Source organism: Mandrillus leucophaeus, unplaced genomic scaffold (genome assembly GCF_000951045.1).
Source record: "Mandrillus leucophaeus isolate KB7577 unplaced genomic scaffold, Mleu.le_1.0 Scaffold223, whole genome shotgun sequence".
NCBI classification, from domain to species: Eukaryota; Metazoa; Chordata; class Mammalia; order Primates; family Cercopithecidae; genus Mandrillus; species Mandrillus leucophaeus.
Window position 1 is genome coordinate 2,347,914 of NW_012102288.1, and position 27,273 is coordinate 2,375,186.

At 40.6% G+C, this 27,273-nt stretch overlaps 1 protein-coding gene across 1 annotated transcript; it reads left to right on the forward strand.

Moving 5' to 3' along the window:
* The first annotated feature begins 700 nt into the window (after positions 1-700).
* Positions 701-27,273, forward strand: GCLC (glutamate-cysteine ligase, catalytic subunit). Its single transcript, XM_011981290.1, has 17 exons — positions 701-712; positions 1,308-1,376; positions 2,105-2,217; positions 3,686-3,868; positions 8,390-8,503; positions 10,109-10,167; positions 10,266-10,399; positions 15,397-15,471; positions 15,944-16,060; positions 17,044-17,182; positions 17,635-17,747; positions 18,769-18,861; positions 19,168-19,272; positions 24,127-24,208; positions 24,290-24,393; positions 24,475-24,595; positions 25,644-27,273. Exons 3-17 carry the CDS (start codon positions 2,114-2,116, stop codon positions 25,853-25,855), a joined length of 1,755 nt encoding a protein of 584 aa, XP_011836680.1. The 5' UTR covers positions 701-712; positions 1,308-1,376; positions 2,105-2,113; the 3' UTR covers positions 25,856-27,273.

A 27,273-nucleotide genomic window follows, 5' to 3' on the forward strand; every position in this document is an offset into this window, starting at 1 on the left:
AAGTACTGAAGAAGGAACATTTCCTCCTGGCTGGGAGTTAGGAATGCTGCGTAGAGTAAGTGAGTAAGTAAGTAAGAGTGGGCCTGAGGGATGGGCCAATTCATCTGTTTAAATCTATGACTGTAACTATTGTTACAGCTCAGCTTCCATGATACAATGTTAGGACCCCTTCCATAAAATAAAAGCATAATCAATTTGAGATAGTTTCATCCAGCAGTATCACTTTTCCCTGCTTCATATAGGTTAACTAACAATTTTATAAAAAGCTTATTTTCACTTACCAAGATTGGCACCCTCTACAGTCCTAGCAGCAAGGTGTGCTGGGCCTTGAGGCCAGACGGGGCTGGCTTCAGATCCCTGCCTGACACTTGTGGCCTTGTGTAGCTTACCTCTCTGAGCCCCTTTGCCCACCTGTGAAATGGGTGATCATGCTTACTTTTGCATGCTGGGTTTGAAGATTAGGATTCATATATGAAAGCGTATCTTTTCTCATTATACTCATTTAAAGATTAACTTGTATCTTTTCACATACCCATTCTGAGACTTAACCAAGTTTCCTGTTCCATCAGGTTTTAGCTGTTCTGGAGTCAGAGATCTATAGATGGTATCTTGCAACCTGTAATTGTTGTTGCGAACAGTTCCAGATTCTACAGCCTAGTTTTTTAGTCAGCTGACACTGAGTGATTGTGCAGGTGGAGATCTCATGTTTCTGGTTCACGTACCCAAATCAAGCAGCCTTTTCCATTTCCTGAGCAAAAAGATTCTGATGAGAGCTAATAAAAGTTGATTGAAAGTTTATTTTGTTGTTGTTTAAATCTGCTAGGTTATCTCCTATAGTTACTAACATTTTTTTCCCCATTATAATCATATTACTTGGCCCGTAATGTTTCTGTGATGAGGGTGAATGACCCAAATGCCTTCTAAGACCAGGGAAATACACATAAATAAGGGAATAAACTGTAGACAGTGTGCACCCCTGAGAAGCAGACAGCGCAGCTGCACAGTCACAGGCTGGTGCTGAGCTTCTGGGTATTGTTTTAAGACTGAGAAACTAGATTTACATGTGAAATGTCTGGGAAATAGTGGATATACTGTTGCTTGCCTTTTTTTTTTTTTTCCTAAACTGCTATTGTAGGCCAAACCAAATACACCGTGGCCTGGTTTGCTTTGTGAGGAGTCAGTTTCCTACCTCTGTAGTAATTGTCTTGGTGCCATGTGCAAAGGGTACATTCAAGGGTTTGCCTGAATAATTCCGTATCTTTTCACTTACGTATGGATAGTGGATGTTTTGTTTCAATCACACATAGTGATTCATAATCTTCACTGTTCACGCCAACTATCATGATTGAAAGCATACAATTTCAGGAAAAACAAAAGTAGGTTCTAGTTGTATTCTGCCCAGAAGTCTGACTTTGGTGTTTAAGTCTTTATTTTTATTAGAATTCCACCAGGTATTGTTAATAAGTGCACTAGTGCACCCTGCATTGTAAATTGTATATGGTTTCAGAGTGGAGAATTTGTCTTAAATTACTTGAGATAAACCAAAATTAAATTGTTGAAACCCCTAAAATAACTTCTCCACATGGTATATTCATGGTTATGGTTTAACTCTCCAAAGGTGGGACTGGTAGTAGGATTATGAAAGTGTAATCTACCTTACTTATTACTTTGCCAATAAGTAAGCATAAGCTACCTTGACTGCAATGTCCAGATAACCTTTTTCTTAAACTTATAATAAGCCAACTGAGGAAATAAATTTTAAAATGCAGCTTCTTTTTTACAACAGCAGTTTCCAGAACCTTTGCTCCAAAATACATCTTTTTTGATGTACAGCTTGTCAAAATGGGTATCGACCTTTCCATAGGATATTAAGTAGGACAGAGGAAAGATGGGGTGGAAGTGGCACTACTGACTGATCCTTTCTACAGGTTTCCATATTATGCATATGAACACTTATTTTGTGCTGTACTGTAAGCAGATGTGACTGACTGGAGTTACTGTGGATCCTTTACAGACTTCACGTTTCCTTGCCTTTTTCTTCTGGAGGTCACCCTGAAAACAAGTCTGGAAGAATGTTAATTTTTCTCACCTTTATTTTCAATAGGTGGAATACATGTTGGTATCTTTTGATCATGAAAATAAAAAAGTCCGATTGGTCCTGTCTGGGGAGAAAGTTCTTGAAACTCTACAAGAGAAGGGGGAAAGGACAAACCCAAAGTAAGCTCTCATATGCTGATTTAGTGTTTCTGAAACTGCTAAAACTACTAGAATGTGGAGTTTTTTCTCAGTTATTGGAGTCAGGGTAGCATAACAGTTAAGAGTATAGGCTCTGGTTTCAGGTTGACAGAGTTTCAAATCATGGTTCCTTTACTCAATAGCTGAATAACCTTGGGCAAGTTACTTAACTGTTCTGTGCCTCAGTTCTCTCGTCTGTAAAGATAATAGCACTACCTACCTAAGGGGTTGGAATTAAGTACATTAATATATGAAGCACTTTGTACAGTAAACTAAATATAAAGCCTGTTTTTTATTAAAATATTTTTGGGAAAAAATGTGTTGCGGAAGCGTATAACTGGGATCACAAACCATGGTGCAAGATATAACTTGCAGATGGGTTTTGTTGGCTAGCATGATGTTTTTCTTGTTTGTTTGTTTTTTGAGATGGAGTCCCTCTCTGCCGCCCAGGCTGGAGTGCAGTGGCGCGATCTCAGCTCACTGCAAGCTCTGCCTCCTGGGTTCACGCCATTCTCCTGCCTCAGCCTCCCAAGTAGCTGGGACTACAGGTGCCCACTATCACGCCCAGCTAATTTTTTGTATTTTTAGTTGAGATGGGGTTTCGCCATGTTAGCCAGGATGGTCTCCATCTCCTGACCTTGTGATCCGCCTGCCTCAGCCTCCCAAAGTGCTGGAATTACAAGCATGACCCACCGTGCCTGACCTGGCACGTTTTTAAGATATTCCTGTATTTAAGGAGAGAGACGGGGAGGGAAGGGGAGTATATCCTCCTCTGTTCATTTTCCACTCATTCGTTTTGGGGAAGCTGCATTTGAGTTTGGAGGGCAGCACTGAATTGAAAGAACCCTTAAGGCTTCATCACCTTCTCTGCAGAGTAGGTTAGTTTGTCCTGGACAGTGAATGCTCTGTGTGCATTTTCAGTTATTTATAAAAATTTTGGGTCAGGCACGGTGGCTCACGCCTGTAATCCTAGCACTTTGGGAGGCCAAGGCAGGCGGATCACTTAAGGCCAGGAGTTTGAGACCAGCCTGGCCAACATGGCAAAACCCCGTCTCTACTAAAAATACAAAAATCAGCCGGGTGTGGTAGTGCACGCCTGTGATCCCAGCTACACAGGAGACTGAGGCACGAGAATCACTTGGACGTGGGAGGCAGAGGTTGCAGTGAGGCAGAGGTTTCAGTGAGCCGAGATTGTGCCATTACACTCCAGCCTGGGTGACAGAGTGAGACTCTGTCTCAAAAGAAAAAAAACATTTTGGACCCAATACTTGTTGACCCTTATGTAGTTGAATAGCTATGGAAAAGTAATAATCACTGAGAACTATGAAGGAGTTCTTAGCTTCATTTATACCTAATGGTTTCTACACTTTTAAAGCAACTTTAAAAACTTAAAAATTGAGCAGACTATAGCAGAAGAATAAGATGGAACTAAATTATTTCTCCTCCATAGCCATCCTACCCTTTGGAGACCAGAGTATGGGAGTTACATGATTGAAGGGACACCAGGACAGCCCTACGGAGGAACGATGTCCGAGTTCAACACAGTTGAGGCCAACATGCGAAAACGCCGGAAGGAGGCTACTTCTGTATTAGAAGAAAATCAGGCTCTTTGCACAATAACTTCATTTCCCAGGTTAGTTCCTATATTAACATGCCCCAGCAGATCTCTCGGAGATACAGGTAATGAAAAGAGCAAGTCATAACCCAGGCTTTCCACCCTATAATCCCCATACGTTACAGACAGTTTATCTTTTATACACTGCACTTGATAGACTCTAACAGTAGAGCTGCAGGCACAGTTGCATGCCAGCTTCTGTCAGCTGTGGTGGCTGCACCGTGGTGAGCACACTCAGTGGGGCTCAGTGGGAAAGACCAGGATACTGTGATGACAGACCAGCAGCGTGGCCGTGTCTGCCGCAGGCGAGGGTGGAGGGAGCAGCAGGCCTGCCACACAGTTCTGACTCTGTAAGCAGTAGCCAGAGCTTCTGGAATACTATCCCCTGGTGACTGTGATGGTTGTGCCCTCACGCACTTTCAAAAAGGAGCATTTACCTACTAGCATATGGTGGCTTCAGTGGCAGATCGGAGGGTCTGTGGTGCGCCCACAGCGCTATCGATACTGATGCTCTATGAACAACATGAGTCATTAGGTCCTTGCATATTGTCCTGAAAAGAAGATTTAGGGTTTGTCATCAAATCTAGTTATGACCAAAAGTACATAAAAGTAAATAGTGAAATTATGTTCTTCTCTTAGAATGAGGTACATGAATATCATATGTATTATACATAGAACCCCTATGTAAAAATACATTTCTGCCAAAGCATGAATGTGATTTATCTATGCTAGGTGTCTGTCAGATTGTGACAGTATCCTTAGCTCCTCAAAGTTCAAAGGAGCTCTAGGGGTTGGTATCCATGGTGGAGAGAACACTTTGAACTATTTTTATACCTTTTCTCTGATAAATGTCCATCAGCCATTCAGGGTCATATCATTGGCCTCAGAGGGGCATTTAAATGGGAATTTTATTGTTTTTTATATCTCTGTTGTAACATCTAAATAGTTGAAAACTTATTTAAGCCAGCCATCTAACATTTATAGAAGCATCTCTATTTCTGTGATCCCTTCATTCTATATGTACAGGCCACTTCCCTCCCTCTCCCCACCAGAAGGAAAATCCCAGCTGGGTGAGGGTGGACAGATTTGTTTTGATTAGAGTGGGGACATTTCTTCGACTTTATGTTTGAAAGAGGAGGTGAAAAGTCACTGGCCCTGCCATTCACTCAGACACTTGAGTGCCTGCTGCAGGCAGAATGGGCATGCTCTCATGAGTGAGGATGGACAGATTTGTTTCTGTGGAGCTGGGGGGACGAAGGACAATCAAATACCCATAGATTCAATACGTGTCAAAGTGGGGCCATGCTAGGAGGAGGAGATGGGGAGCAAAGAATACAACCTGAGTATCCAGTGGACTCTGGTGGGTGGAGGGAGAGGGGGTGGCATGTCCAAGATTCCAGGAGGAGTGAAATAGGAATGGGGAGCGGAGGAAGGTCTTAGGGAGGGGAAGCGGTGTGTGTAGAAGTCCGAGGATGAGCCAAGCAAGCGGGGACTTCCTGGGAACTAGAAGAAAGCAAGCTGGCCAGTGTGACTAGGAGGCTGAGGAGGAAGTGCAAGTATGGGGTAAATGGAAGCTGGCAGGTAATTGGCAGGCAGGTCAGGTTAACCACAAATTTTAGTTGTTCTCCTAAAAACAGTTGGAGGCCTTGGGAAGGTTGGGTTGGGCGAATGGCATCCCCTTTTTGCTTTGCAGCCCTCGCTTGGGCTGTAGGTGCCAGGGCTTACTAGGAAGTGAGTGAGCGAGCTCCCTGTGGAGAGACAAGGGCTGCCTGGATGCTGGTGGGTGCTGGTGATAGGAAAAGTGTGTGGTTTAAAAGATGGCAGAGTCGGTGAACTGCTGGGAAGAGAAGACACAGCAAGGCTTTTGCTATAGGTCATTGTCCTGAAAACCTTCGAATACTCGAGTAGAGGCCAAGGAGGAGGTTACAGATGTTAAATGACAACTTCTAGTGAACTGGAAAATGTAATACCTTATATTTTCCTTTTTTTCCCCCTTAACATTAAGAGGGTTGTACATTTCACTTAGCAAATTAAGAAAGTGGGAGGGGATTTGTAACAAAAACCAGAACTGTTTTATATATTAAAGCTGAAGAATATATAGGATTGATGGGCAGTGGTGTTTCCTTCTGGGCCAGAAAATAAAGTTTTGGGTTAAACCTAACGTGTCCCTTACCTTGAGAATGGTTCCATATGGGATAGTTGCCTTTTTAAAAAAGATTTAGCGTGCACTAAATGCGTGGGCATGGTGGCTCACACCTGTAATCCCAGCACTTTGGGAGGCCAAGGCAGGCAGATCACCTGAAGTCAGGAGTTCGAGACCAGCCTGGCCAACATGGTGAAACCCCGACTTTACAAAAAATACAAAAATTAGCCACATATGGTGATACGTGCCTGTAATCCCAGCTACTCGGGAGGCTGCGGCAGGAGAATCGCTTGAACCTGGGAGGCAGAGGTTGTGAGCTGAGATTGTGTCACTCTGCTCCAGCCTGGGTGACAAAGCAACCCTCCATCTCAAAATAAATAAATAAATAAAAATAAAAAGATTCAGCATCTTAAGTCATTGTGAAGGGGGAGTTGAGACAGAGGAATAAGCTTTATTCTAAAAACCTATAATTTTGAAAAAATTATATGTATAATTTTTTTATACCCTGTCCATATAGGAAGGTATTTTGGGACTTGGAACAATAATTATTAGTTATTTAGTGGCTCGAAGCCTCCCTATACATCCACAGTAAATGATAAAGTTTTGTTGTAGTATAGGATCAAGAGAGAAAGGAGTACTCTGGTTCTTAAGTGTAAACAGGGTGACTTTCTTTATAAAGATGCAAAGCTCTATAGTGTGGAACTGTAGTCCAAAACAGTAACCATGTGACTATTTAAATTTAAAATTAAAATTATATAAAATGAAAATTATAGTTTTCCTGATGTGACTGAGGAACTAGCCTCATTTCAAGGGCTCAGTAACCATGTGGTTAGTGACTACCACGTTGTTTTGGATAGTAGAGATATTAAACATTTCCATCACTCCAGAAAGTTCTGTGGGACAGCACTGGTCCAAAATGAAGCAGTGCCATAGGTGTCCGAAGATGCAAGTTCTGATTCTATCTTCTCCCTGCCACACAAACACATTTTCATTCTCTTTTCATCCAATCTGATTCTGGTGAGCAAGGAATCCCCTTAGATTTAAGTTTGTTACTCTCCCAAAGAACTATTCCTAAGGTTGTTGGCTCATAGTAAATAATGGACATAGCTTCAAGAATTCTCAAGAACCCTTGTAGCTGGGAACTGTTTTCTAGATAAGATCACTACCTTCAATTGTTTCCAAAGTGGATATGGGCAGTCAACAAATACTTTATTTTATATTAAGAAAAGGTAGGGGTTAAAAATAAGGCATGGTTGGCCAGGTGTGGTGGCTCACGCCTGTAATCCCAGCACTTTAGGAGGCCGAAGCAGAAGGATTACTTGAGCCTAGGAGTTCAAGACCATTCTGGGCAACATAGTGAGACCTCATCCCTAAAAAACTTGGGTACAGTGGCTCACGCCTGTAATCCCAGCTACTCAGGAGCCTGAGGCAGGAGGATGACTTGAGCCCAGGAGTTCAAGGCTGCACTGAGCTATGATTGCACCACTGCACTGCAGCCTAGGAGACAGAGCAAGACCCTGTCTCAGAAAAAAAAAATATATTTTTTTAAAAAAGGTATGAGCTTATCTTGAGCCTCAAGCCAAAAGTTTCTTCCCACTGATTTAAAACTCCTCCCTTGTTTGGCTTTCACTTAGTCCTTGTCCTCCCTCACAGCACATGTAATATATTGACCTCAAATTCCTAACTTGGAAAAACTGGGGCCATCACTAAAAGTGATGTGGAATTTGAGCTTTATACTTAGGAATAAATATGGAGCTTCATTTTTCTGTGTTGAAAGTAGAGTTCCTTAAGTAATAGAAAAGGGTTGGGTTTCAGACTTCAGAGAGTGATCTCAGGGGTAGATGGGGACACCTGCAGAGATACTCCCTAATCTTGAGGGACTCATGAGGTGACCTACAGAGGCATAAAACAGGCTCCTTCCAGATTCAGAGCCTACCAGGAAGTGGGAGGCAGTGGTGCCATGCAGGGGGTCCAAAGATAATCTGAGAGTTTAGAGATGGAAAAGGAAGACACCCATCATAGGCCATGTAGGGGGACACCTGTCACCCATGACAGCTGATGTGACCAAGGGAAATGACTTCTGTGCTGTCAGTCCTTTCTATTAGATGAAGAGATGGAGAGGACCCGAGTAAATGCTGTGTGGATTGTGGGTGAGTGGAGACTTGGATAAAGTTACTAGTGGGCTGGAATTAAAAGAAGATCCTTGTGAGCAAGAAGAGTGGGAGTGGTTGTAAAGGGGCACAGTATTTACACAACATTTGTTTTGTAAACACAAAACCCTCTGAAAAGGGGATACTAGAAATGAGGTGTCTTTAGCAGGTGCAGTGATGGCAAGACTGCACACAATTAATTCCTGAAAACAAATCCCATCTATTTAGTTCTTCAATTTGTTGTAGATTAGGCTGTCCTGGGTTCACACTGCCTGAGGTCAAACCCAACCCAGTGGAAGGAGGAGCTTCCAAGTCCCTCTTCTTTCCAGATGAAGCAATAAACAAGCACCCTCGCTTCAGGTGAGTATGGCTTTGTGTTGAAATGCAGATGCCCTTCACTAGACCCCTGACTTCTGAGAGTATAGTGTTTCTGTCTAGAAATCCTTTTTGAGCATTAACTGAGTTTTGGCTGTCTTCCTAAGTAACCAGAGAAGACAGCAGATGTGCACCTGTTCACATCTTCAGTACCCCCAGGCTCCTTGATTGTTGATGCGTGCACCAGGCTTGTCAGTTCTCCAAGTCATCACAAAGTTACTAGCTGAGCCACTGACCTCTTTTAATGAGGAGATTATTTTCAGTCCTAGGTCTGTAAATGCCTACTGGGATTTTTTTTTTTTCTTTTCGTTATCTCTATTTTTTTTCCCTCTATCTAACCGTCAGTATCTGTGATCTGCCCATCTTACTCTATATAACTTATAAAATAGGTACAGTACCTGATATATATAATAAGCAGTCTCTTCTCTTCCATTAACTTCGAGTTCTGTTGGTTTGTCGTTCAATTCTGAGGTTTTAAGTTGCTTTAAGGCTGTCACTAGTCTGATCTTAGCTTTGCAAAATGCATGCTCATCTGTCACCCTGAGCCTAGGCTCCTGACCCAGAGTGGCAACATGGAGACTTCTCAGCATTCATTACTTTTAACAGGCCCGCACGTTTGCTACGTGCAGAGCCTTTTGGGGAAGACAGATACTTGTAGACATAGTTTCTAACTTCATATGTTGTCATGTGTTTAAAGGAAAATAAAAATAATTCAGTTGCTCAAGAAGAGATAGATTATAACAGATGTCAAGAGATGCACCAGAAATCCTTCTTGGAGAAAGTGAGATGCTTCTGACTGAGGGGATCAAAGCAGGCTTCATGGAAGAAGTGGCATTTAGGCTGAATCTACAGCAGCACTGCCCATAGAAACATGTAATTGTAAATGTTCTCATAGCCACATTAAAGTAAAAACCAGATGAACATAATTTTATATTTTATTTAACCGAATATGTCCAAAAATGTTATTTGAACCATGTAATCCTTTATTCACAAGTAATTTCATGGTTTTTTTGGTACTACGTCTTCAAAATCTGGTGTATATTTTACTCTCACAGCACGTGCGTGTTTTAATTAGGACAAGCCGTATTTCAAGTACTCAGTGGCCACAGTGTGCCTGGTAGCTTCTGGACTAAACAAGCATGAGTCTGGAGGATAAGGATTAATCCTGCAGATTTGAAGGAGGGAGGAACAAGGTATTGGGGCTCCAGAGATGCCTGGGCAAAGTGGGTACTAAAGTTTGACCGAAGTCTTTGGAGTTAATTTGGGACATGTTGGAAACAGTGAAAGCAGACCATGGCAGACTTTGAACACCTGAATTGATTTGGTAAGTTAAGGGAGCTGTGGGAGCAGGGGTTGAGCAGGAGACAGAACAGCATTCTTGAGCAGGAGCCAAAGAATTGATAGTAATGCAAAACCTTTAATCAGAAAGTTCCCTTATAGTATCTTGACTCAGATACGTTATCTGTTGAGTTGTCTTAGAGAACTAATCTGAGGTATGATTTCATTCCGCTTACTTGTGTATAATCAAATTCTTCTTTTACACGATGACTGTTAGGTGACCAATTTATGACGTTTGGTTGTCTGTTTTAGTACCTTAACAAGAAATATCCGACATAGGAGAGGAGAAAAGGTTGTCATCAATGTACCAAGTAAGTCTACTGAGAGGTGGTGGGGTGGGAGAGAGACATGTTGAATTGTTTAATCCTGAATTCTAAACCATTTTTATTTTTGTATTTTTATAATACAGTATTTAAGGACAAGAATACACCATCTCCATTTATAGAAACATTTCCTGAGGATGATGAAGCTTCAAGGGCTTCTAAGCCAGATCATATTTACATGGATGCCATGGGATTTGGAATGGGCAATTGCTGTCTTCAGGTATTGTTTCAAACATACAGAGAGGCAAAGTGTTCCATCCATTTCTGTTTTTTAGCTTCTTCATATATGTATGTGTCCTGTTCCAAAAATCACATTTTAATGAGGTTGAAATGGTAGCTGGTATGCCTTTCTGAAAAACAGTGAAATTATATTAGCAAATTCATTGGTAGCTGTCTATGACTAATCGTTCTACAGACTCTGTGGTTCACCACAAAGGTATACACAGTATATATACCTTTGTAACTGTAATTTCAGTTAACTTAAAATGCAATATATTCTGTCATTGTTTCTCTTCTCTTTTTATATGCCTAGTTTTTACTGCCATCTCGTGACAGGCTAATGAGGTGGCTTAAATATTGTTCTAAACTCTGAAAATGAGCTCTGATGGGAATATTCCAGTGATTTTGTGATCCAAGGGATTTGTGCAAAACTGTCTAGAGATATAAAAAGAGTAAATAACTTAGCAGCTTGTGTTTGTCTTGCCCCTGAGTGAAGTATACAGGAGCCTGTTTCTGTTTACCCATTAAAAAATTTTCCTGGATCTGTTTAAATTATGGTGCCCCTGGCAGTGAGTGTCCAAGCGCGCTTAAGACCGGAATGGAAGAGCATGGAACCCATCAGGTGGCCACACGCAAGCCTGCAGTTGGGTTTTGGCTCTGTCACTATTCAGGTATTTGGGCAACTCCCTTTACATCTTTTGCCTCAGGTTTTTCGTCATTTGAAAGAAGGGCTGATATTAAGTCCCCTTCTAGATCTGACTCTAAGCTAATATTTATTTTATTGCCTTAACTAATGGAAGTAAAAGAGAGAGGCTGCTTGTTATTTAATGTCCAAGGAAATTTTATCCAGTTCTGATTACTTCAACTGATTAAAAACAGTGTCCTTAGAGGCGCGGGGCCGTGCAGAGCCTGGACCCATTAAGACCCTTCTGAGCCCCCAGCCTGACTTCTCTCAATGCAGAGGCCCAGAACCCAGCCTTCCTTCACCTCAGACAGCTACCGCGTGTACACGCATTTCTTGCGCATATATCTCTGGTCTGTTTATTTTCAAAACTAAGTATAATCCAAATTGAATGCTAGACTCAGATTTTTCCATTCTGAATGTGTTTAAATAACATGACTGAGGATAATTTCTTTCTGTTTTCTTGACATTTATAGGTAGCGTAAAATATGTGACTTCCAAATAAACATAAACCATCACACTTCACGAAAAAAGAGATTTTTCAACTTTTAACTGCATATCTGTTTTCCTATCTTAATTACAAGTATTTCTAAAGAAAACCATTAAGTTCTAGAGCTTACAGTACATGGTTTTAGAATTGTGTAAGTGCTGTTAGTGTATTGATTGCCTTTTCTTGGTTTAATATTAAACCAGGGTGTTCTGCCAAGGACCGCATAGTTTCTCTGATATAGTTCCAAGGGATTTCTTTCCACTGAAACACTGTATGTATACCCATAAATGTTTCCTAGTGGTAGATGACCAATATTTTTATTGCTTGTAGATAGAAGTTTTCCATCCAGTGTAAGCTCTGTCATGGGTGTAGGATTGTTTTCTTTTTTCCAATGACATATACAGTTTCACTACGCCACTTAAATCATTAGCACAGATAAAGCATTTCATGTGTGGCACATGAAATGAATTTTGCCAATTCACCACCAGAATCCCTGCTTGATGTCTCTTCAGTGGAACGCTAAAACGACTTCTTTCCCAAGTACACTGATTTGATCTGTACAAATTATATGAATGTATTAAATTATCATGTGTGCCCTGAAGCTGTGTACATCTATTATGTATCATTAGAGAGATGGGGGAAAAAAAGGAAACTACTTATTACAGTAAAGCAGAAAAAATAGTTTTAAAGTAATTTTTTAAGGCTAAAGGAAGACTTAGTGTATAAAACAAAAAGCATTTTAACCACATTCAAATTCTTGACTGTTTTGGGGCCTTTCAGGAATCACTTAAAAAGCACCAAGTTCACAGCCAGGCGCGGTGGCTCATGCCTGTAATCCCAGCACTTTGGGAGGCTGAGGTGGGCAGATCACTTGAGGTCAGGAGTTTGAGACCAGCCTGGCCACCATGGCAAAATCTCGTGTCTACTAAAAATACAAAAATTAGACATGGTGGCATGTGCCTGTAATCCCAGCTAGTCAGGAGTCTGAGGCATGAGAAACGCTTGAACCTGGGAGGCGGAGGTTGCAGTGAGCCAAGATTGTACCACTGCATTCCAGCCTGGGGAACAGAGCAAGTCTTTGTCTCCAAAAAAAAAAAGCACTAAGTTCATGACAGGTTATGAGACCCCCCACCCCACCCCCCCAAAGTCATGTGACTTCAGATCTGGGTTGTAGATAAAGTTTAGATTAGATGTTTAGGTTTCTAACATATATCTTCCTTAGTTCCTCCCTCCACCCCCAGCCCCACCCCCATCAGTTTCCTGGCAGCATTGTGCGTCTCCTTTATATGATGCTTTAAAAGGACACTAGAAGCCCAAATTACTCATGTATTCATAGCTTTTTAAGGCATAAGAACTTTTTTTCCTTCCATTAAAGCCATTATCCACAGTGATGTCCTATTTAATTTGATGATTGCATATCAGCTCTAGAGTAAGAAAGCTAATTACTAAAGGTATTTAAAATAACTGAGTCACTTCACTGTTGTATACTTCTCTGGGGTTGGATTTCCCAGGATTCACCTACAAATTACGTATTGTGTACAGGCCATCTGAGAGAAGCCAATTGAAAAACTGGAAAGAAAACCTGCTTCTCATAGTATCGTTTTAAAAACAAAAATGACACACACTAAAATACCTAAGAGTAACAAATAAGACATAAAAAACTAAGAGATGCATGTTCAAAATAATTATTTAGTCAAAATACTTGGGAAACATGTAGTTTTTTGTTTTTTGTTTTTCTTTAAATCTCAATGCCTTGTCAGTTGGCCTTTGGGGTCCCTGTCTTTCAGGTTTCTCACCATACCTTTGACCTTATGTTATCCTCTTTAGCACCTCTTTTTTTTTTTTTTTCCAAGATTCTCATTTGTTAAGCACTAACCAGGTGTCCTGCACACTTGGGATAGAGAATGGGAAGAAAGATCCCCGCCCTTCTGGAGCTTCCACTTCAGCAAATAAGTGCATAAAGACTTTGCGTGCCAGCTCCCATTTCCTCACTGCTCGTGTAATTCATGCCACACGCAAAGTGATTTCCAAGTTCCCACCTCTTTGCAGCAACTCCCCTTGGTTTGGTTATCAGTGACCTAATTGCCAACCCTTATCAATCTTTGTCTACTTTAACCTTTGAAACTCTTACTCTTTGGTGCCCATGACACAGCTTTTCTCTGTGTTGAATTAATTATTAATTATTATTAAACTAGTAATGACTAGTTAATATAGTCTCCACACTGACATGAAATGCGATTATAATTGAGCAGGCAAACTTGAGTCTCCAATAGACGTTGTCTGCTGTGGAAAACAAAGCTGAAATCTAGCTAAGACCATTGGAACTAACAAGTTGAGATTGTAACAGTCAAATATTCACTTAGCTGCTGTATTTCAAGTCTTCAACACTGAAATTATTTCGTGTTCCAACACTAAATTCAAGCTGTCATTATTGAATAACACGAAATTCAAACTGTCGTTATTGAATAACAACAACAGAGGAGATTAAAACTGTTGCCAACTTGCAGTTATGACTAATGTGCTAACACAAACACATTTGTGTTCCTTGTCCCTTCTACCCTCTTGGAAAAAAAGCAGGTCTTTTGTTTTTGGTTTTGGTTTCTGTTGGGTAACAAAGAATTTATGCTCACCAAGTTGTATGATCTTTCTCTCTGCCTGACTCTTAAGTGTCCTACCTACCCTCCTTGTGCAGGCTTCCTGGGTGATCTCCCCATCTTCAGGACATTGTCTGAGCCTACTCCCCAGGTATTTCTACAACTCAGATTTTTCTTCTGAGCACCAGCCCTGGAGACCTAGCCACTTAGAGGACCTCTTTTTCTGTCTGTTCTCTTGGCCTCATAAGTCCATCACGTCATGACACCTCTTTATCTCTAACCTCTGAACACCCAAGCCAAAACCTAAGCCATCCCCCACTCTCGGTCTCCCCTTGGTCACCAGTGCCTGCTACTTTGACTTTAGTATCACTCTCCCCCACATCCTTCCTTAGCCTTTTCCTTGACAGATGCAGTATTTTAACTGCTTCCCAGTCTTTCTAGTCTTGCCCCCTTCCAAGCTCTTCACCATACTGCCACCAGTGAAGTTTGAAAACAATAGTTGGCCAGGTGCGGTGGCTCACGCCTGTAACGCCAGCACTTTGGGAGGCCGAGGCGAGCGGATCACGAGGTCAGGAGATCGAGACCAACCTGGCTAACACGTTGAAATCCCGTCTCTACTAAAAATACAAAAACAAAATTAGCCGGGCATGGCGGTGGGCACATGTAACCCCAGCTACTCGGGAGGCTGAGGTGGAAGAATGGCGTGAACCCAGAAGGCAGAGCTTGCAGTGAGCCGAGATCATGCCACTGCACTCCAGCCTAGGCGACAGAGTGAGACTCCATCTCAAAAAAAAAGGAAAGAAAGAAAAGGGAAGGGAAGGAAAGCAAAAGGAAGGGAAAGGAAACAATAGTTAACAGGTCCAAATACCTTTTGCATCCCTCACTAACTGAAGGGATAGGAAGGCAACAAGCCAGTAGAAGAGAAAATGCTTTGCTAAAGGTCATTGTATGTCTGTGTCTTATTTTTCTTTTTTGACTACTTAATCCTATTTCACTTAGGACCTTGGTTATTTATATTAGTTGCCTATAGGCAATGGAACATAATTAAATACCATTTTCTAGTTAAATTCACCGAAGACAACTTTTAAACAAAACTCTTGCATTAAATGTTGCCATTCATGAAGCACTGTTAACTTGCCCCTCTCTCCCCAGCACCTTCCTTATCTGATTTCACTGCTTGGGGAGCATGCTAATGATTCCTTGGTGTTAATAACTTTGCAATTCTTAAACAGGTGACATTCCAAGCCTGCAGTATATCTGAGGCCAGATACCTTTATGATCAGTTGGCTACTATCTGTCCAATTGTCGTAAGTATAAATTACCTCTTATTTTAAATACTACTTCGTAGGAAATAAGATAGCATATGCAGAATTTACTAATGGTGTGCTATTTAAGTCCAGTTAAGACCTCAGTCAGAGATGGACTAATATAAGTAGTATGCGGGTTTAGGTATAATGAACTGAGAGTCTACACTGTAGAAGTTTACTATTGCTAGTACAACATTGATTTGTTAAACGTCAAGTTTGAATGTGGACATTTTCCCTCTCCCATACTTCATGTCCTCACATTAGAGAGAGGATGATTTAAGTGAATCAAACCCAAGGAACTGGATTCTTCTTGGTATATTTCACTGTAAGATAGGCACAGGTACGTGTGGTGGAGCTCTGTATAGGTTGCACAAACTGATTATTTTTTATCAGAAATATAACTGCATGGAGCTTTTTTTAGCATGTAAGTGACATTTTGAATTTGCAGGAGCTGACTTTTGTTTGTTTTTAGATGGCTTTGAGTGCTGCATCTCCCTTTTACCGAGGCTATGTGTCAGACATCGATTGTCGCTGGGGAGTGATTTCTGCATCTGTAGATGATAGAACTCGGGAGGAGAGAGGACTGGAGGTGGGAATTATTGTTCCTTAATAGCCCTTTTAAATCAAGCAGGTAAAAATGGATCTTTTGTAACTACTTGCAATTTTAGGATATCTCCCTGAAATTTTTATCTAAAGTGAGGAAAAAGATTTGGTCTAGGTGGGGAGTTAATTTCTATCATATGTTGATGTCTGTATTTGTTTTAGCTTCATTTAAAATTAGTAGTGCCATTTTTCTATATTTTGGAAGTGCTGATGGCTGTTTTTAGCAAAAGGCTTTTTGGTGCCACATGAGTGTTTTGTATATGGTTCTTTCTGCCATGGAAAGTATAATTTGTGTCAGAGATTCTTTTTTCATGTAAAAGGTTAGGCATTGACTAATAAGGGTGAGATGGCACCTCTTGTTTGCATGTTGAACTGTAAAGTAACCCTTGCATCTCTCCAGCAAGGGGTGTGCATCAGAACCACCCATGGAAATCTTTAAAAGTAGACACCGAGACCCTATCCTAGACCTACTAAATAAGAATCTCTAGGATGGGACCTGAACCAGGGGTGTTTTTAAAGGAGCCCTCATAAGTGTTTTTGATATTCTTAACCAGGGCTATACTACTGCTGCTCTGGTCTTCATGTAATTGTTCATAAATTGTTGAACATGCTTTCTAAGTAGAAATAAACTTTAAAGGATAAATTATTTTGATAGGTTTATCTTACATTATAGATTTATTTATTTATTTGCTTTTAACCTTAGCATTTATTTTCCCTAGCTTAATAAGAATGAAAGTGATCTGCTTGTAAAAGAAAAAAGTATATTTAAATCATACCAGAAAAAAAGGGTATTTAAATTACCTTCAGATTTTAAAAAATATAATTTTCCTTAATAATACTTTTCAGGGCTCTCTAACTTTTTTTCTGTATCTTATGTTGAGGTTTTTATATAATTATCATATATAAAAATATATTATTTTCAACTCATTTTATATAGCATATTCATTTATATATATTTTTAATCTTTAGCCGTTGAAGAACAATAACTATAGGATCAGTAAATCCCGATATGACTCAATAGACAGCTATTTATCTAAGTGTGGTGAGAAATATAATGACATCGACTTGACGATAGATAAAGAGATCTACGAACAGCTGTTGCAGGAAGGTGGGTTCCCACTGCATCTTTCTGGGTTTAATTGTACGCCTTTAGTTCTTCAAAGCTCTTATACACTTTTTTGCTGACTCCTGGTCTGGTTTCTATTTTTAGTGTGAAGTCTTTAACTTTCCTTATGAGGCTGCTTGTTCCTAAAGTTTCAGGTTCCAAATACTTGTGAGATCTTCTTGACTTTTAGCAAAAGGAGCTTACTTTGGAGGTCTGTGTGTAGGTCCACACCAGTGCCCCAGCAGGCATTGTGTAAGTAGTGAATAAAACGTTGACATTTCTGCACTGTCCGCAGGATAAAATACTGGGCGAGGTGAGGATACTAATGAAACCAGCTATTTCAAGCTTCTAGACACCCTTTCTTCAAACTTCCTGAGCTATCCTGTCGTCTTTCTGGACTAAGAGGAAGGGGTATCTCCTGCTTTGCAGTGAGTTCCCATATGATCTCTTTGCAGGCATTGATCATCTCCTGGCCCAGCATGTGGCTCATCTCTTTATTAGAGACCCACTGACACTTTTTGAAGAGAAAATACACCTGGATGATGCTAATGAGTCTGACCATTTTGAGGTATCTCCTCAGTTTTATTTTTATTTATTTATTTATTGACTTCTGAGAGTCTGGAATCCTCTGTTTTATATGCATTTCACTTCACAAACCAACATGGGGAGGCAGTTTTCTGTACCTGTGAAGAATACAAAAGAAATTTCGTAAGACTTTCATTTACCCAGTGCAGAAAAGAACTTGAACAAATGAAAAATTGGTTTCAAGTACTCTTATTTTACGATTCTTACTGTTTATCTCACTGATTATATTGTTTTGTTGTTGTTCAGTATTTTCTTATTTGCCTAGTGGTGAAAAATTCATACACTGCACAAAAAATAACCTGATCAGTTATTTCAGTGCTTCAGACATACCACCTTTTTTTTTTTTTTTTTTTTTGTAGATAGGCTTCTCATAGGCTTATTTCTGTGTCATGTTATATGTAGACATTGACATATATACCTTTTGAAATACCACCTATATCCCCTTTCTTTCCCCCACCAAACTCACAAAAGATACAAATCCTTCCAGTCTTGCCATCAGATCCCAAGATGGTTAGGGCCAAGAAAGAACTCTCTCTCAGTGTCTTGAGAAACAGCTACCCTTCTTAGGCTCTGGGGTCATTGAAGCAGCAGCATTCCCAGGAGAGGAGGAAGAAAGGAAACAACTGTTGTGTGACAGGGTTCTCAGATGAAAGTGTCCAGTGTCACCTGGAACGGCAGGCTGGCTCCTAAAACTCTCAGGGATGAAGGTGGGGGCCCCGTGGCTCTTCAGCTGCTGCCCCCTAGGTGGGAGGTAGGGAGTAGGAGCTGGGTGGGATTAAGCTTGCAGGGATAGGGCCTCTAGCTTTTGGTAAACACTTGCTGTTTTGTGTTCCTGAAAGAGCACACTCCAAGAAAATCTTAAATTATACCTTTTTTGTCTTTGTCAGTTGAAGAAATTTGGTATGGACAGTAAGCAGTTTTCTTTCCTAATTAAATATCAGATCATCTTAATATTTTCCCAGATGTATGAAAAGTTGGTTTTCTTCTCTGCTTTTGTATCATAGAATATTCAGTCCACAAATTGGCAGACAATGAGATTTAAGCCCCCTCCTCCAAACTCAGACATCGGATGGAGAGTAGAATTTCGACCCATGGAGGTAAGACACACGCATCAGCAAGAACTGACTCAAAAGTACTCTTTCGCCAGCTGTTCATCACCCTTCTGATGCTGCTGTCAGAAGGCTCTTAAATATAAAATAAAAATTAAGTATGTGCATGGTAACAAGTCAGTCCAAGTTATAGAGGGTTGATTTCTGAGAATAGATGTGGGCAAAGGGCTTCCAGACCCAGATGGGGAATTAGGAGATGGCTTGGGAATGACGTGATCTAAGGAGGGGCCTGGGTCAGGGAAGAGCACGTTTGTGTAGTTGGTTTGTAACTTCTCTGAGCTTCTGCTTGTCTAGGTGCAATTAACAGACTTTGAGAACTCTGCCTATGTGGTGTTCGTGGTACTGCTCACCAGAGTGATCCTTTCGTACAAATTGGATTTTCTCATTCCACTGTCAAAGGTAAGGATATGTTTCTTTATGGTGATGGGTATAGATCTATCTGTAGATATATTTATTTATATATGCTATTTTTTTACAACCTGATTTCATTTGGAATTGTTTACCCTTTGCAATAAAATGTTTCTCCATCAGCCCTATTCTTTATTTTCTTTTAAACCTAAGCTTAATTTCTAGACACTTTCCATTCAAGGTGATTGATGGCTAGAAGTAGTCCCACACATTGATTTCATTCACTACAAAATCCCAGGTTGATTACAATGTTAAAATTAGGATGGGGAGGGAAAGTGTAAATGCTGGAATGCCGGGAAAAGTATCCTCAGTAGAACTGAACTTGAGATGTTTCTGAAGAATCTGAATGGGGTTGGACTGTCAGAAAAACAAATTGGAGTTCATCAGCCCCCCAAAAGACCAAAAACCACGCTTTCTGGAAGCAGTTTGCCAGCAGAACAACTCCAGGTGATGAGGGAACAGAGCTGTGGGTGGTGGGGCAGTAGCTGAGGAGGTGAAGGCCTTTGGTTTCTGGGCCAGGGTTCCTCTTGGCAGAGGGTGGCTGGAAAAAACTGCTAAACAGAGAGGGCCCTGCCGCAGGAGTTCCTGGTTGAGGGTTTTAGGGCCAGAGAATGGAGAAGTAGGGCAGCCCTGTCACAGCAAACATGGAAGCAGGAATGAAACTGCTTAGCTCCAGCATCTGCCCCTGGGGCATCTCCTTCCTCCATGAGCGGTTTGCCAGACTGTGCCCATCCCCACACCCCCTGAAGGAAGTCAGGCTGTCAGCCCATCCCTGCCTGCTCCTCACACCCAGACCAAAGATCACTCATAGAACTCTGTGGGCCCACATTGCCCTCATGCCTACCTACTGGGGAGACCAAATCCATCTAAGAGAGATTGCATGTAAGCTACCGGTCTAAGCCTTTGCTTATAAATAAGAATAGATGCCCGGAAGGCAACAGAAAATTGAGAGCAATTAACAGCCTTAAAGAGAGGGGCCCAACTGGTCCTGCAAGGGTATACTCTGTTCAGTGAAACTTGGTTACTTCAAGGAAGTAAGCTGGGCCCAGCACACACCTATAATCTCTGCCCTTCAGGAGGCTGAGGCAGGAGGATTGCTTGAATCCAGGAATTCCAGTGCAGCCCTGATCCCATCTCTTGAAAAAAAAAGATAAGAAACTGGAAAGAATTATTATTATTATTTTTAATTTTTAAACCTTTTTTAGAGACAGGGTCTCACTATGTTGCTGAGGCTGGTCTCGAACTCCTGGGCTAAAATGATCCTCCTGCTGCCAAGCCTTCCAGGTAGCTGGAATTACAGACACAAACCACCATGCTCAGCTTTGGAAAGTGTTCTTAAAGGAATTCTAATTAGTGGCCTCAGACAAATTCTATAGAGGGTCAGTCACATCCATAAAACAAGCATTATAGATGGTGCTTATTTAATGGTGAGTATTCTCACCAGTAGTGCAGATGTTGTTGAATATCCAAGGTAGTGACTTAGAAGACCAAATTAAGATTAATCCCAGCAGGATGGTGAAGAAATGAAAATTATGGAAAACCTGAAGCCTGGAAAACTCTAGAAAATTCAATGTTTATGTAATAATTTAGAAGAGGAGAATAGTTTATATAGAAAAGATATAAAATACAATAATCAAGGAAATAATAGAATTTTTCCTTAATAAGTCTCCCTTAAGGATGAGACAAATACTTAACTCAAATGTAGGCATTTATTAATTTCAAAGAGAAAATTAACTGTCTGGACAAGAGGAAATATGAGGAGACCTGCCAAGGGGGAAAAAATCAACTGATACTACTTCTCATTTGCAACATTAAATGCTGGATGGAAAGAAGTTTTCAGAATCTCGAGAGGTAAAGAATTAACAACCACAGAATTATCTTCTCATCCAAGTTATTCTTTAAATTTCAGGATTCTAACAAAACTGAATGGATCAAGTTAGGGCTAAAAGTATGCCAGAAGTCTTATCTAGTGTCTTAGTTTGTTTGGGCTGCTGTAACAAAAATACCTTACACTGGGTGGTTTATAAACAATGGGAATGTATTGCTCACAATTCTGGAGGCTAGGAAGTCCACGATCAAGTCACCGGCAGTGTCAGTGTCTGGTGAGAGCTTTTGCCCTCTGGTTCATACATGGTGCCTTCTTGCTGTGTTCTTACATGGTGGAAGGGGCTAACTAGCTCTTCAGGTGTCTCTGTTATGAGAGCACTACTCCCATTTATGAGGGTAGAGCCTTCATGACATCCCAAAGGAGGTCCTCCCAATCGCCCCCAAAGGCCCTACCTTCTAATACTGTCACAATGGGCATTAGGCATCAGCTTATGAATTTGAGGGAACACAAACATTCAAACCATGGCACCTAGTAAGGGGATATGGAAGGAGATGAATGGCAGATACTCATTAGTGCTTGACACTTAGAGAGTTATAATTTCAAAACTACCTCTTTAAAAGTAAGGAAAACTATTAATAGTATAGAAACAGGATTTATTACTCCTAAACTTGCTGGCTAAAAGGGTGGTAAAATGAACCAGGAATACATTTCAGTGCCACAAAATTGGGTGTGGGGCCAGGGGAGTGAAGAAACAATAGCCCACAGAACATAAAATGGTGAAAATAAAATGAAAACAAATTTGAATAGACTAAACTCTATCCTATTAAACAGCTAAAACAGATAATATAAAATAGCAACAACACAGTTTGCACAAGATATACCTAGAACAAGGACAGATGCCGGGAAGAACTGCATAGTGACCTTTTGGAATGATAGCAGGAATGGCAAAGCGATATCAGGCAAAATGTGAGGTAGAAATTATTAAATGGGATAGAGAAAGTAGTTTTATATATTCTTCCAAGAAGATGTGAAAGCTGTGGTCCTTTTTGTACCATGAAATGTAACATGAAAAGAATTTAGTGTGATGGGTAATATGTGGCTTTGATGTGAGAACTAAATGCATAAATCCCTGGTACTACTTAGGAGGCTTTTAACCTGGACAAGTTACTTATTTTCAGTGCCTCAGTTTCCCACATGTATCCCAGAGGGGGATAAGTAGGCTGTTGTAAGCCCATGTGAGATTAATGAGGTAAACCACTTAGCAGAGTACCTTGCCTGTTACTTAGTAACTGACAAGTCATATAATCAAAGGATGGGGAGGGCCATGAGGGAGTTAAATGGCACGGTTAATAAGCTTGGTTGTATGGCCTGTATTACATATCTCATACCACATCTTTTTTCAGATGCCATGAGTAAGATTTACAAAAAATAAAGAACATCTTCACTTCTCAAAAGTAGACACAATAGAGCGTGCGTTCCCACTAAAACTAAAGAGAGATTCTGGAGAAATTTAACATTGGAAATTAAAAATGTATAGATTTTAGATTCGCCAAAACTAGAATTACAGGTTGTATAGGAAAGTGAAAGACAGTAGGTTGCTGGCAGAGCTGCTGTGTGAGGAAAAATTATGTCATAAAACAAAGATTTTGAATCTAAGTAGTTGAGAATCTAAAGAACAAAATCAAATATACTTTGAAAGGAAGTCATAAAAGCAGAAATTAGAAGTGGTCATTATCAACTTTTTACAAGACTAAGGAAAAAAGAAACACATACTAGTAATGAAAGCAGATGTTCACAGCCATGGTGGAATTTATACTATTTATTTGAGTGTGCTCCTAGAGTATCTAGATTGTTCAGAAGGTCCTGTGTGTCTCTTCAAAAATGAAACCGTTAACAATCGCACTCCCCACATAATGAATGTGGGAGGAGATTTGGTAATCAAGAGAGTTTATGTACCATCTGTCCCACATCAGCCTAACTGGTCACTATTGTATACACTGAGGTCCCACATAAGATTTCATTATAGAAAATAAGGGATTACTACTAAAAAGTTTTTTAAATTCTGCTTTGAGAGTCTTAAAAAGTCATTAGAGATGTAGAGAATTCACAAATGAAACAGTTTTCGGTTTCATGAGTGAGTCTACATGTCTGGAGCCACCAGGTGGGCAAAAAGCAGTGATCTTCTGCCCTTGGGAGGGCTGTAACCTTATTCCAGATACGACAACCTATGAACTGTCTTTGCCTTTCCTCACTCTAGTGGGGAGGCAAAACCCCAATGGCGAGGCAGCAGGGGAAGAGCATTCAACTTAGAAGAACTGGGTTATAGGCCAGGCGCGGTGGCTCACACCTGTAATCCCAGCACTTTGGGAGGCCGAAGCGTGCAGATCACTTGAGGTCAGGAGTTCGAGACCAGCCCCGTCTCTGCTAAAAATACAAAAAAAATTAGCCAGGTGTGGTGGCGCAGGCCTGTAATCCCAGCTACTTGGGAGGCTGAGGCACGAAGCATCACTTGAACCCAGGAGACAGAGGTTGGGGTGAGCTGAGATCGCACCACTGCACTCTAGCCTGGGCAACAGAGCGAGACTCCGTCTCAAAAAAACAGAAGAAGAAGAACTGGGTTCTAGTCCTGCCTTCTGCCTTCATTACCCTGGGACTCCTGGTGAGACACTGCTATGTAAATGGAACCAGCCACCTGCCCTCCCAACACTGTGTGTCTGTTGCAAGCCTCAGTCACAGAGGTGCTTTGAAATACAGACATTCCACATGAATATAAGTTTTGGGTTTTACGTTTCTCTTAAAGTTCCCTGATTAGTTAAAAAAAATCACATACCAATCCATGATTGAGTGACACAGTCCTCACATAAATAAAAAGCCTGTTCCTCCCACTGGGAAGCATTTGAGCAGAACGTAGAATCCCTAAGGGAGTGAGTCCTCATTGCAAAAGTGAGGAAGGCGCTGCAACCTGTATGTCCGATCAAGAATATTGTGACTTAGTCGTGATTCTTTTTCTCCCTTAGGTTGATGAGAACATGAAGGCAGCACAGAAACGAGATGCTGTCTTGCAGGGAATGTTTTATTTCAGGAAAGATATTTGCAAAGGTATTACATTATCTTAGATTTCTAACGTCAGCTTATGCTGCAACAAGCTGCTAAAGCTCCCCTGACGCTCTTCTCCGGCAGGTGGCAACGCAGTGGTGGATGGTTGTGGCAAGGCCCAGAACAGCACAGAGCTTGCTGCAGAGGAGTACACCCTCATGAGCATAGACACCATCATCAATGGGAAGGTAGGAGGGTGGCCCTGTACAGTATGCCTCACTGTGCACATCCGCCGGCAGGGAGTTCATAACGTGTCCTGCTTCTTGTAGGAAGGTGTGTTTCCTGGACTGATCCCAATTCTGAACTCTTACCTTGAAAACATGGAAGTAGATGTGGACACCAGATGTAGTATTCTGAACTACCTAAAGCTAATTAAGAAGAGAGCATCTGGTATGATACCTGTTTTTCTTAATCTCGTAATGTAGACAGAACGGTACAATCTTAGAATGTTCAATTTCTTAAAGTCTTTTAAAATAATGCCGTGTTTAATTCATGCACACTGTTTCACATTTTCGTATCTCTGCAATTGTATTCACCTTTTAATCTTTGACACATAATTTAGATTAGCAGTGCTTTTTTTCTTATCAGTTCAGAAAATAGGGGTGCATCTTCAAATCACTGGCATCTCAGATGATGAAATGGCATCTGGATTGTTTACTTACCATTTACGTCCAACTGTGTTGATTGTACATCATCATGGGCTCTTTTATAGGACTAAGGAACTCTGTAAGTTAAATAAGCTGAACTGTTCTTCAGCCTGCATTTGTACATACAATGAGGCTCCTGAGAATCCCCTTTCTTTATTAGCTTTAAGGTTACATTTACAGTGCCTAACACAGTATTTGGCACAAGGGAGCTGTCAGCTATTAATAAAGCGACAGCAATAATGGTAATGGCATCTGTATTTAACTTGAGGCTTCTGTACACTTTCTGGAGTCACAAAGGATAGCCGTAGAACCCCACCTCACCCCTCAAATGGTATACTGCCAATTTCTCTCTTCATTCACTCTACTTACTGTTCTTTATTCTCTCCACCTCTTTGATCAAAGATGGCTCAAGGGACCCTACAGTCCTCTGAGGCAGTCTCGGCATTTGTAGTCCTAGCCCTCTGGCCAAACGGGAGGACACATGCTCTTGTACACATGTGCTGGCTCCTGTCCCTTAAGAGCTAGCAGTGTCGGCATATGGGTGGCCTCTAACAGGTACCATAGAAACTGGATGTATGTGTTCTCATTGCCTGCCCGCAACCTAGAATTCCTGCCCAGGAGGACTTCTTCAAACGCTATGAAAGATGTTCCCACCCCCTGCCATGCGGCTACACTAAAAGGACACAGTGATTTCTCTCCAGAATTGCGTTTATGCCGACCACTAAATATCAACTTATTAAAAAAAAACTTCTGTGGTTTTAATTTTTTTTTTCCGCTTCCCCGCCCCACAGGAGAACTAATGACAGTTGCCAGATGGATGAGGGAGTTTATCGCAAACCATCCTGACTACAAGCAAGACAGTGTCATAACTGATGAAATGAATTATAGCCTTATTTTGAAGTGTAACCAAATTGCAAATGAATTATGTGAATGCCCAGAGTTACTTGGATCAGCATTTAGGAAAGTAAAATATGGTGGAAGTAAAACTGACTCATCCAACTAGACGTTCTACAGAAAGAAAAATGCGTTACTGTTTTATTGACGAACTGACGGCAGTACCATGCCTCTCAGCCCATGTGTATGATACGAAGACCAAATGATAGAATTGTACTGGGCCAGTGAACCAGAAATTGATTAAGGCTTTCTTTGGTAGGCAAATCTAGAGTTTATACAGTGTACATGTACATAGTAAAGTATTTTTGATTAACAATGTATTTTAATAACATATCTAAAGTCATCGTGAACTGGCTTGTATATTTTAAAATTCTTACTCTGGAGCAACTACTGTCTAAGCAGTTTTGTAAATGTAATGTACTGGTAATTGTACAATACTTGCATTCCAGAGTTAAAATGTTTACTGTAAATTTTTGTTCTTTTAAAGACTACCTGGGAACTGATTTGTTGAAATTTTTCTCTTTAAAACACTTTCATTAATTTTCCTTTGTCATTTCCTTTGTTGTGTACATTAAATCACTTGAATCCACTGAAGTGCTTCAAGGGTAATCTTGGGTTTCTAGCACCTTATCTATGATGTCTCTTTTGCAATTGGAATAGTTAACCACTTGGTCACCTTGCCCCAAGCTTTCCCCTCTGAATAAATACCCATTGAACTCTGATGGCTGTTATCAAAGGAACTTTTCTTTGTTTAAATTTGCTGATGCAGGAATTAAGTTTAAACACAACTCTGTGGGAAGAAAGGAGATTATTACCCAGAATTCACATGTAGTGATTATTAAGGACAATTTATTTTTTTAATTAAGAAAGTTGGCAGCGGGGGGTGGGGGATGGCAATCATTTTTCTTCCTATACATACCAAGAACACTGTCAAAAATGGCATTAGTTCTTCTGTTGTGGCCTGTTATTCTGATTGCTGCTGTATACAGTTTTGTTACTCTTTAGTTGTTAGTTAAGCATATTGATAGACTGCTCTAAAAGCCATTCACTCCAGATTTTACCTGGGGAATATTCTACATACTGCTTACTTTCTCTATAAAACTCATCAATAAATCATGAAAGGCACTGAGTTCTGTAAATCAGGACCCTAAATGTTTAATTGTAAATAAGTTTCAGATAATTGTTACAGCTTTGCGTTGACGTTTTGTTGGTTTTTTTCAATTAGTTAAGTCTTAACTGCTTCTAAAATAACTCTGTATTGTAGATTATGCAGACCTTTACAAGCATAAATATTTAAACTGTAATATGCTAACTTGAAGAGATTGCAATAAAGCTGCTTCAGCTACCCTTGTTTATGTTTAAATACTAGGGTTTGTTCTATATTTTATACACGCACTTTGGATGATTAAAGAATGCCTGGTTTTCGTTTGCAATTTGCTTGTGTAAATCAGGTTGTAAAAAGGCAGATAAATTAAAATGTTTGTGGTATGAGGAAATAAAAGAATGGAATTAGCATTCATTCAGAAA

Excerpts from the sequence above, each read along its gene's own strand:
- GCLC (XM_011981290.1), top strand. The coding sequence starts at position 2,114 with ATGTTGGTATCTTTTGATCATGAAAATAAAAAAGTCCGATTGGTCCTG. Across the intron at positions 15,472-15,943 it reads CTACTATCTGTCCAATTGTC|ATGGCTTTGAGTGCTGCATC; the intron begins GTAAGTATAAAT and ends GTTTGTTTTTAG. Across the intron at positions 24,596-25,643 it reads AATTAAGAAGAGAGCATCTG|GAGAACTAATGACAGTTGCC; the intron begins GTATGATACCTG and ends CCCGCCCCACAG.